The 12,069-nt window shown below is 42.0% G+C and overlaps 1 protein-coding gene across 1 annotated transcript in view; it reads right to left on the minus strand.

The window, feature by feature from the left end:
• Positions 1 to 8,757: 8,757 nt before the first annotated feature.
• The window catches only part of LOC122932841 (Down syndrome cell adhesion molecule homolog), a 406,234-nt gene continuing 402,922 nt past the window's right edge, over positions 8,758 to 12,069 (minus strand). The window contains 1 exon segment of the mRNA XM_044287480.1: positions 8,758 to 9,122. Within this exon segment, the coding sequence (XP_044143415.1) occupies positions 8,758 to 9,122 (365 nt within the window).

The raw sequence follows: 12,069 nt of genomic DNA on the forward strand, positions 1-12,069 counted from the left end.
CCTAGAGGGACAAATATTTGCCAAATGATTTATACCTCCACAACAAAAACAAACCCTCCCATGCGAGCTGAATCTTCTATTGTCAGAAGCAATCAACCCCAGCTGCATGGGCTCCTGCTCAGAAGGGGCTGACAGCGACTGAGACCCCTGCGCACAGAATGGGACCGCTGCACTGTCCTGGGACTGAGTATGACAGGAAGGGGACATCTCTCCTCTCTCTCTAAGACGCCTGTCAATACGAACGGCCTGAGACATAGCAGAGTCCAAAGAAATAGGCCTCTCATGAAAGGCAAATGCATCTTTCAATCCCTCTGAAAGACCATGGCAAAATTGACTTCGGAGTGCAGCATCATTCCAACCAGTATCAACTGCCCATCTCCGAAATTCTGAGCAGTATATTTCTGCGGATTGTTTACCCTGGCATAATAGACGTAGTCTAGACTCAGCCAGAGCAATACGATCCGGATCATCATATATCTGACCCAGGGCTAAAAAGAATTCATCCACTGAGCGGAGAGGCCGTGCCCCCTCGCGCAGCGAAAAGGCCCAGGACTGAGCGTTACCCCTGAGCAGCGATATAATGATCCCCACCCTCCGTTCCTCATCACCAGAGGAATGGGGAAGAAGGCGAAAATGGAGTTTGCAAGCCTCTCTAAAATGCACAAAATTCTCACTACCCCCGGAGAACGTATCCGGGAGCGAGATCTTGGGCTCAGAACAAACTCCATGAACGCAAGCTGAACCGGTCACTTGAAGCTGAGAAAAAGTCTTACGGAGATCAGCTACCTCCAATGAAAGACCCTGGAAGCGTTCAGCCAAAAGTAAAACCGGATCCATGCTTGAGACGGTTTTGGCGGCTTATAATGTCACGGACGGTGTACAGGAAACAAGACAAAGCAACATGCATATATGACTGAGTGGATCCAAAGCTAAGGAACCAAAAGGGAGACCCCTGCACAAGACCTGAGACTTTCCCTGGCTGCTCAGCCTATGCAAAGATCCGAAAGGTGGAAGGTTGCATATCCACGTACCTCGACTATATAACCCCTGAACACCCTACAATAGTGAGGGGACACGACCACCGGCTCCCTACACAAGACACGGAGGGAGTCAGGGTCACCTGGGATCCAGCAAACAGAAAATAACAGATAAATGTTCAGCACTTAACTTTGTAGCAGACTGGAAAACAAGATCAGCATGCACACACACTCCAGGAAGAAGTATAAGCCGCCCAGTAATGCACCATGGGGAGGAATTTAAAGGGAAGCAATCAGTCCAACTCCATGACAGCTGAGAGAGGCTAACGAGATGAGGAACTGAACAGCACAACAAAGAGAACTCAAGGAGGAGGTTCAGAAAGGCATCTGTCAGAGCTTCTCAGCTGTCTGGTTGTGACACCAATACTGTGCCGCTGTGCTCCCCAATACTATACTGCAGAAACAGATAGTACTAGTACCACACAGAGCCCCCCATATATAATACCCCTTCTTTGTGGCCTCAGTAGAAGCCACTATAGCAGGGCTGGCCAACCTGCGGCTCTCCAGCTGTTGCAAAACTACAACTCCCAGCATGCCCAGTCTGCCTACAGCTATCAGCTTACAGCAGGGAATGGTGGGAGTTGTAGTTTTACAACAGCTGGAGAGCCGCAGGTTGGCCAGCCCTGCACTATAGTGCCTCATAATAATGTGCCAGTATGAAGTGCCTCTCTTCCCCCCTATGTGCCAGTAACAAGTGCCTCTCCATATGCCAGTAACAAATGTCAAACCCCCCCATGTGCCAGTATCAAGTGCCAACCCCCCATGTGCCAGTATCAAGTGCCAACCCCTCCCCATGTGCCAGTATCAAGTGCCAACCCCCCATGTGCCAGTATCAAGTGTTAACCCCCTCATGTGCCAGTATTGAGTGCCAAACCCCCCCATGTGCCAGTATCAAGTGCCAAACCCCCTCCCCATGTGCCAGTATCAAGTGCCAAACCCCCCCATGTGCCAGTATCAAGTGCCAAACCCCCCCATGTGCCAGTATCAAGTGTCAAACCCCCCCATGTGCCAGTATCAAGTGTCAAACCCCCCCCCCCCCCCCACACCCATGTTCCAGTATCAAGTGCCTCCCGCTCCCCCTATGTGGCAGTAACAGATAGTCTGGTATTTAAAAAAAAAGAGTGAGCTGGAAGGCTGCTGCTGGAAACACAGCCAGCAATATACCTGCGTAGTAACTAGCTATATAGTGGAGGTGATTCTTCCTAGTTATTTAGGGTACAACACGCAGCTGAGCATCGCAGAGGAACTGAAGCCGGAGCTAAAGAGTAGAGAAAAGCCAACTAATCTTTGCATCATGGAAGCAGCCAAGCTCTGTATAATAGTTTGGCCTGTGACCAAGATTCCTGTGAGCAACCCTGTGCTAGAGACTGTGTGCAATACTGAGTGCTGTGAGGAAGGGATACTGCGACTGTGTGATTACAGATACAACCAACTGCCACTCTAAGAAGACAACAGGCAGACATCCAGGGATATTGGTGCAACGCAAGGTACAGGGACAGTGAGTAGGTGCCTCTTCAAGGGGTGGTTATATTTACCTGTTGCCACTTAAAGAGACAGTGTACCCTATTAACCTATTGCCTTCTAATCTATCTATCTAATCTTCATTAGTCCCCAATTGCTTCATTAACTTTTCTTTATGTGTTTTCCTAAAGAAAGCAATTAACCACACAAAAAAAACGCCATCACACCTCTTGCAAGTAAGATTTTTTTTTTATTATTAACTCATTTAGAATTGGAAAACTGAGGTAAAGATGGGCACAAGTTATAGTGAATCAGTGAATTCTTTTACTGAGACTCAAATCCGATATTAAAAATTCCCGCAACCTACACGTTCTGTCTCCCATCTAATACCTATTTCCTAATCACACTGTGAAAATTAGTAGGGAATCGAAGAATATAACAAAATGGCTGTCACTTATGTCGTAATTCATTACCATCATGTAACGAAATATAAAGGCATGGTGCATAGTGAGGTTTAAACACGGGAACAATGGTGAAACATAACGGGAGAGATCCGGCCACGCACTCTCTTGTGACACAGTTATTTACCATAGCCAAGCTACAAAATGGGGGAATGACAACAATTTGACCGTGAGGGTTTACAAATTTTACCATCAACCATTGCCAATTATTAGTATTTTTGAAAAAAGATTCAATTCAATTTTGTAAAAGTGTTTTCCTTTCAAAATTTTCCATACAATTTTCAATTACAGTTGTACAAAAAAAATACATTTGAAGGTAATAATGTGAACCAAACGTGAAGCTGGCCAAACACTAGAGACTCCAGGTGGCCGAAGGGGACAATTTAGACCACTTTATGCCATGGTGCAGTCTTTGTTAATGGCACATGTGTATTATGGGGCATGGGCAAGAGGAATAGCTCAAAGTTTCTGGGTCCCAATGGAAAATCGCTAACAGGACCCCACCAGCCAAGTGTCTTCTGTCAGACTTATGGACTTCTTAAAAAACCAGAGCCTGGATATGGCTGCTACCTCTCACCCCTATAACTCGAAACCCTATGAATAGAGGCTCAGTCCAGGTGGACATAGGTTAGACCAAGGCCTTCTTGTCTTCCCGGACATTAACCTTCTCAACAATGGCCTTCTGAACTCTCTAGTGTATGGCTTATTTTACACCAATTGGAGACAGCTCAAGGAGTGAAAGAATTGACCCTTTTTATTATTAGGTGTGTGGCATAGAAAACAATAAAAAAAACATTGGAACCGCTAAGTTACTGAGCGGCTAATGCTGGATAGTAGAGATGAGCAAATGGATTCTAAAATCTGACCCAAAATTTCCAAAAAGTTCTGATTGTAAGGAATCCAAATTTTGTGTGATATGTGAGAGATAGAGAGAGAGAGAGAGAGAGAGAGAGAGAGAGAGAGAGAGAGACCCTGACCTGAACTGAATTTTAAGAAATTTGCCCATCTCTACTGGCTAATGGTTGAAATGCCTCTGAGCATCAATTTGCTTAAATCAAAACTACAATCAACTGTAAATTTATGAAAGAAATACGAGCAATAAAATAAAGGAAAACAAACGGAAGAAGAAAACAAAGACCCAAAAAGTTAAAAAAGGTTACTGTTTATCAATATTTAAAGTCTTTGTCCAATAATGTTTACCCAGAGGGACCACTGAGATGCCAAAAAAGTCCTGGTGGTTTTTCTTTATGTAGATGGAAAAATATAGCAAAATGTTATTTTTTTGATTAAAAGCTGAAAGCTATTATTGGCTTGTAATATTTTTATATATATATCTTGCAATTTAATGTTTTTGTAAAAGATTTGAAAAATTGTTGATTTAAATTTTTAACCACTTTGAACAAAGCCATTTTAATCAGAGATCAAACAGCCACACATAATAAAAAATGTTCATAAATCTCTCCCTTATGTTCTTAGAAAATAACATTATGCACAGTATGAAAAAAATATTCATAAAGTGGAAAACGTGTCCTAAAAAAAAAAATTGTACAGTTTTTTTTTTTTTATGCTCTTGAAATAAAGACAATCCAGAAAGTCGACAGGTACTGTACAGTCCCACAGATCAGGTAAACCTCATTTCAACACAAAGTACATTATCAGAGAAAATATAAAAAGAAGACATCTACTCTGATACAAAAATATAAATTCACTCATTGATGCCATGTGATAGAAAAAAAAAAATGTTCACAGTCATGAACTCAGCCGTGGTGACTGAGGTCTCAGATTGCACCAGGATATGCTTCACAATTTTGTAATCGTCAATATCTCCTCTTTATATATTTTTTTGTTCAATAACCTAATTTGTATTGTACTCTTTAAGTATACAGTATGTTATTGTAATAAAATAAAAAAAAGTCTAAAATGTACGATTATCTGCAAATTCAACACAGCCCAGGCGGAAACGCTCATTAGGTTTTATTCAGGCAAACATATATACTTGTAAGAAAATAAAATAAAATTTGCTTCACATTTTAATTTATTAAATTAATAAATTAGATAAAACATTTCTGTATAAGATAGATTTTATTGGGCTATCTTTAATTCTACAGTTAAAGGGATGATGTTTGAAAGCAATGACAGCTTTACTGTTTAATTTAAGGAAAAAAGTAGGAAAAAATGCAAAAGAAAATTAGAAAAGTAAAAAAAAAATCAAATAAACTGGGATTTTTTGTAATTTGTTTTGTTGGAGGGGGAAAAAAAAGTTGCTGCAAAGTAATGGGACTTTTTATCAGTAACTGATGGGTTCTGTGAGCTGAAAATAAATCATTGCTTTCAAAATAACCCCAAAATAGCAAAAAAGTATAAAAATGATAATAGATAAAACTAGATTTGGGTTGTAATTTTCAATGTGTTATTTCATCACATTTATTGTCTCTCTACAGGATACCCCAGACTCCCAGCCATCCTGAGAACTCTCAATCATTTATATGGGACTGATTGAGAGTTGTCTACATCAGTCCCATAAAAGTGAATCGTATGGTGGACTGATACGCGCACTACCTCTCAAATCACACAGGGAACTCGGAGCCTCCCTGTTTTCAGGATTGCTGAAGACCCACAATCTGTTATTTGTCACCTACTCTGTGGGATATCCCATAATAATGGTAAAAATTACCAAGTGGCACAAAACATCCCCTTAAAGGGAACCTGCCCCATTGAATATGGTGTCTGAGCAAAAGAGGTGAGCAGATATATTAAATATTAATATATGAAATATAGTTTTGTAGTCAAAGATTCAGTAAAAACCCGTAATTCTTTCATTTAGCTTTCTGCTCATTCTGGGCTTTGAAGTCCAGGAGGAGGTCCTATCAGTGACTGACAGCTGTCCCTCTATCAGGAGGCCGTCCTATCAGTGATTGACAGCCTTCCCTCTATGAGGAGATGGTCCTATCAGTGACTGACAGCCTTCCCTCTATGAGGAGACAGTCCTATCAGTGACTGACAGCCTTCCCTCTATGAGGAGGAGATCCTATCAGTGACTGACAGCCTTCCCTCTATGAGGAGGAGGTCCTATCAGTGACTGACAGCTGTCCCTCTATGAGGAGGCGGTCCTATCAGTGACTGAGAGCTGTCCCTCTACGAGGAGGTGGTCCCATCAGTGACTGACAGCTGTAACTGTGAGCAGGCGGACCTATTAGTGACTGACAGCTATCCCTCTATGAGGAGGCGGTCCAATCAGTGACTGACAGCTGTCCCTCTATGAGGCGGTCCTATCAGTGACTGTTCACTGTCCCTCTATGAGGAGGAGATCCCATCAGTGACTGGCAGCTGTCCCTCTATGAGGAGACGGTCGTATCAGTGACTGATAGCTGTCCCTCTATGTGGAGAGGGTCCTATCAGTGACTGACAGCTGTCCCTCTATGAAGAGACATCCTATCAGTGACTGACAGCTGTCCCTCTATGAGGATACAGTCCTATCAGTGACTGACAGCCATCCATCTATGAGGAGGAGGTCCGATCAGTGATTGACAGCCGTCCCTCTATCAGGAGGCGGTCCTATCAGTGATTGACAGCCTTCCCTCTATGAGGAGGTGGTCCTATCAGTGACTGTCAGCTGTCCCTCTATGAGGAGGCGGTCCTATCAGTGACTGTCAGCTGTCCCTCTATGAGGAGGCGGTCCTATCAGTGACTGAAAGCTGTCCCTCTATGAGGAGGCGGTCCTATCAGTCACTGACAGCCGCCCCTCTATAAGAAGGTGGTCCTATCAGTGACTAACAGCCGCCCCTCTATGAGGAGGAGATCCTATCAGTGATGAAAATAATCAATGAACCAAAAAACTGAAAAGTGAGAAAGGTGCTTTAAGAAATATAATTCCCTTTCACCATTGTTGCGATTTTGGACAATCCCAAAAAAATCCTACATAAACCTGGCCTAAGACTATCCAATGACACAGGACTCCTGGAGAGTGAAGTTTGTGTAATTATCTGAAGGGACAGACAACTTCAATTGTAAAAATATATAAAATGACATTGGTTTGAATATTTATAATTATACATAAATTTTTCAAGAAGGCAGGATTTTGTGACTCAGTTCAATGGAGATTCAGCAATACAACACTGCCATGGCTCAGCCGATCACTTGATTTTTCTTTTATTTCTTTTTAAGGAAATGGTATAACGAGTATTTTATAATAATACGGTTGGATACTTCCTTTATTTAATTTTGTAGCGCCATTCTACAACTTGAATGTTAATATAAACTATGATTACTAATCCAAAAATCAACCCCCCCACCCACCCACTTTGAAACCCTGTATATTCCAATTTCATATATTGTGATTTATGTTTTATGTGTGAATTGGAAAAGACTATAAATTTAAATTTTGGATGCTGTAAAAGTTGCATGTTGGCGCTACACGAATATTGCACACTTGCTGCCATGCTCCACCACAGATTGGAGATGATTGCTGAAGGTCCCAGCAGATAAGGTAACCTGTATGTGGATAGCCCCATAGACAACTTTTTATTATACCATTAGGGCTTTTTTTTATTTCTTAGATTTCATCCAAATTTCTGGAACATTCTCAAATCTTAATTAAATTTACCTATCCAACCAAATTATTTTCTGCACTATAGAGAGGAAAAAAATTAAATAAATGTTAAAAAAAAAAAGGGAAAAAAATGATGAGTCTTAGAGGACCTCAGTGTGATGCAAAAATTTCCAGGTCAACTGGAACACTTTCAAATCGAATAGAATCGATTGGGAACCGAATTGGTCGGCCAAATCGGATGTTGCACGATTCGCTCATCTGTATTGTTTAAGACCTTTTCCTTAGAGTATTCTACCCATAATTTGTGTCCACGCAGATGTTCAAATAGCTGAATTTCCATTGAGCACCAAAGGGACAGCCCGCATGGATCTTTGCAGTCACTGGCTACAGGTTGGGAACGTACAGTATGTGGATCAGAGCCCTTATGGTTTGGATGACAGCCCTTCATCACATGCCTGACTTTATACAAAGACAATGCTGAAAATTTCACCTGATAAATAAAAAATAAAAGGAGATCACATTTAAAAAACGTTTTCTGAAAAAAAACACACAGGATTGGACAAGCTGGGTTGGAAAAATGAAACTTATCTTAAAGCCTCGTATAGTGCATATTCTACTTATAGGTAACGAAAATTTCAAAAAAGAAAATGAAAATGAGCCGGCAAATTAAAGCAGGCATCACAGCAGAAGGCAGAAGACCCTTTATTTCTCAAAGACAGAATTCGAGTCATAACGATAATTGAAATGAAAAAAAAAAAAAATCTTCTCCGATAGAACTCTATGTAACAAAAATAATCAAAAATAATAATAAAAAAATGAAAGATTTATGACCTTCGTGATTCCCCCCCTCCTTCTCCATAGCTCTGAAATTTAATATCTGGATTCTCTTTAGTTTGTGTGTTTAGGGACGTTCAAGTAAACTGTTCTCATGCACCAGATTGTACAAAAAATTTTGGTACAAATGTGATCGAAAAACAAAAACATAAAGAAAGAACCCAAATCCTTTCAAGAGTTTGACATCTCGGAAGAGGAGATGAATGTTCTATAGATGATCCAAAGGAAAATCAAAAAGATAACGAGAGAGTCTTTGCACAGTTTTTGAAAATTTGTCATTTCAATGTTTTGGCAATCTTTTTTTTTTTTTCTCTTTTCTTTAAATTATAAATGTTGGAATTCAGTAGAAAAAGGTAGCTTTGATTTGCATTTTGTTTTTTCTGTTAGTATTTACAAGCTTTTTTTTTTCTTGCTGTTATACCAGGGTGTAAGATTTTGTGTAAGGGTTATTTCCTTTCAAGTGCCCCCGGGAGTCCAGCAGCGATTCCTGTGAACTGCTTATTTTAGCTGCCTGTCCAAGCTCTGTGGCCTCTCGTGGAGGTACCGGTGCGGCCGCTGCCGCCGCCGCCGCCGCCCCTGCGCTGGGCTGCCACGACTGTACTTCACGTGCTGAAGGGTTTTCCATGGGTATTGGTTCCAGAACTGTGGGTCGCTTCAGGGTTCGGCTTTTCTGAGGTTCCAAGCAAGCCTGCCCTAAACCCAAGTCTCTGCTAGTTCCTGAAGCACCACGATTTAATAAAAAGTCCATTCTAAGGTACGGCGGCAAGTTCATCACATCACCTTAAGAAAAAAAGAAAAAAAGACATAAAAATGTGAATGTAGAATACTTGCACATAGGACAAAACATTTGACAATTTATTAAAAAATAAGTAGGTTTGAAAAATGGTTTATTTTCCCACAAACAGCGCCACCGTTGTTGGTAGGCTGAGTGTGGTATTGCAGCTCAGGTGTGGTTTATATGGCTTGAATAATATGGGTATATTATATGAAATCCATCTATTAGGATGGAATGTGAAAAGCAAGCCCAATCAGGATTTTTAACTGATATAGGTCTCCGTCATATAATGTGATCGGAGCTTGACACAAGGAGGGGAAATTCCTGCACATTTAGACCTTAAACCTTAACAAAAACACTTACCATCCAACTACGATCATCTCGGTGACCGGAATTAGAAAAATATGTCTCCTTTCTCCTAGAAACAGCGCCACACCTGACTATGGGTTGTGTCTGGCTGTTTTTGGAAGAAAGTGGCCAGGTTTTTGTAATCCTAGACAACCCCTCTTTGGGCAAAATATAAAAAAAAGGACGAATTGGGTAAATAAGTCGACCCATTTCGGGTCCTTCTCTATTCACACTCAAAATCAAAGAAAAAATTCTGCTGGTCTTTCATAAATTTTTTCTGAATTTTTCAGCCTTTTTTGGAAGGCTGGCATAAGGCTTTACTTTGGGCTAGTTTCACACTTACGGTAAAGCAATCTGGCAGATATCAGTCTGCCGGGGTTCTCCAGATCCAGCACAGCCAGAGAGTGCTGCGGGCCCGCCAGACCCCATAGACCAGGGATCCGCAAACTTCGGCACTCCAGCTGCTGTGAAACTACAACTCCCAGCATGCACACATCCTTGGCTGTTCTATTAACTCCCATAGATATGAAAGGAGGATTCTAGGAGTTGTAGTTTCAGAACAGCTGAAGTGCGCGGAGGTTGCCGATTCTTGCCATAGACTATAATGGAAACCGATGAACATTTATGCCAGGATTTGGACGGACATATTTCGCTGCACGCAACAGTTTTTTGTCCAGCCGAATCCCAGTATAAATGCCAGGTAGTTGCCGGATCCCCGCCAGTTCCCATAATAGTCAATGGGCCCAGGCGGTGAATAGCAGTATCTGGCTAGGCCGGATCTGGAGAACTCCGGCCTGCCGGATTAAGCGCTAGTCTGAAACTGGCAAGATCCATAGATCCAGATGCACACTGGAGGGGGCAATCAAATCATAAACCCAGATGGTGGACTCAGTACGGCTGGCTTGAACCACGGGGGTCCGGATCTTGTCACCATATTGCAGCTGAAAGAAACGGGTCTCACTGTTGTTTGATCTCTGTAAATATGATTATGATCGGTGACCCCGAACCAGTCAATCCAAAAGACTGACCGTGAAATAAGTATTCACCCCCCAATCCCCCCACGTGAAATAAGTATTCACCCCCCCCCCCCCCACCCACTTCCTCCCAAAAGAGGCTTTGGGTAAGTTGATAGAATAGTACGCACACTGTAATACGCAGCAATTACCGCCACAGGAGTCATTAACACCTACTACCTTTAGGGCATGAATACTTGTGCAATTAGCACTTTATACTCATCTTTCACTAGAGAATAAAAAGGGCCTATTCACACGATCGTATTTTTCTTTCCGCAAATTTGCGGAACAGATGCAGACCCATTAATTTCTATGGGACCACAAAATCCACGGAGAGCACACCGTGGTAACCGCTTCCTTATGTCCGTAAGCGGTGAGATAGAAATGTCCTACACTTGTCCGCAGAATGCAGTCCGTGGCCTCATTCAAGTCTACGGTTCCGCAAAAAATGCAGACTGCACATGGAACGTATTCCGTATGCAACCCGTATTTTGTGGATCCGTGTCCGCAAACTTTAATGCCCTGTCATGTCACCTTTGACGCTTTATTAAAAATGATACTTTGTTTTTTTTTTGCAGATCCGAAAACAACAGAAAACACGCGGATACGTACCTTACGTATTGTGTCAACATGTGGAACGGATGTAGAAGTATCACGTATTAGACTTTAGATATTTGACAACGGATCCGCATTTTGTGGACCGCAAACAATGTGTGGTTGTGTGAATGGGCCCTTACCGTGACATTAAAGGGGAGCGGCCACCTCTCCTTACATGTCCATTTTAGAAACGACTAGCATTCCCCACATAATAATAGTTCTTGAGAATCTACGTTGCGTTATTCCTCTATTATCCCTACTAGGAGTTATGGATAGAATGCAAGGAATTAGCAATGATGGTCCACCTGGGTGTTACCTGCTGGCTGCGTGCCGATCAGCTCTGCCAGTGTCAGACCTCGGAGTGGTAACACCCATGCCGATCGCTGGCAACCTATTCATAGCTGCTAACAGGGATAATAGAGGAATGGCACAGAGCCATAAGAATGGAGGCTCCAGAATTGTTATTCCATGGGGAATGCATGTAGCTTCTAAAACGGACATGTCAGGAGAGGTGATAGCTCCTCTAAGATTTTTATCAAGGTCTGATTAAACCCAATAAAATGTGACGTCTAGGGGCGCTTTTCGTGAAAATGGTTTCACTGCTTATCAATGACAGGAGATTCATCACAGGGAGAAAGTTAGAACAGCAAATTCCCAATAAATGACCCATTTTTGCTGTTAATTGGGTTTTCATTTAAATACTTTTCTACAGAACCGCTGATACTACGAGGAACGTCTCGTCTGCAGCCGCCGCTCACCCCATGAATAAAACAGGATTTATCTGTCCCTTTCTGCTTCCAATTTGTTAAGGCACAATGGAGCTGAGAGATCTTGTTATCCAGACAAAGCTTTATTAAGTTTGGAGCAGGGATCATTGCCCCCGAGCTCTAATTACCTTCTTTCAGCATTGCAACATCTTATTACCGGCGGGCGCAAACTATTCCGTCATATCAGTCCTGCACACCACCTTTTTTAAATAATTCATGGGTTGAAA

Source organism: Bufo gargarizans, chromosome 3, assembly GCF_014858855.1.
Source record: "Bufo gargarizans isolate SCDJY-AF-19 chromosome 3, ASM1485885v1, whole genome shotgun sequence".
NCBI lineage: Eukaryota > Metazoa > Chordata > Amphibia > Anura > Bufonidae > Bufo > Bufo gargarizans.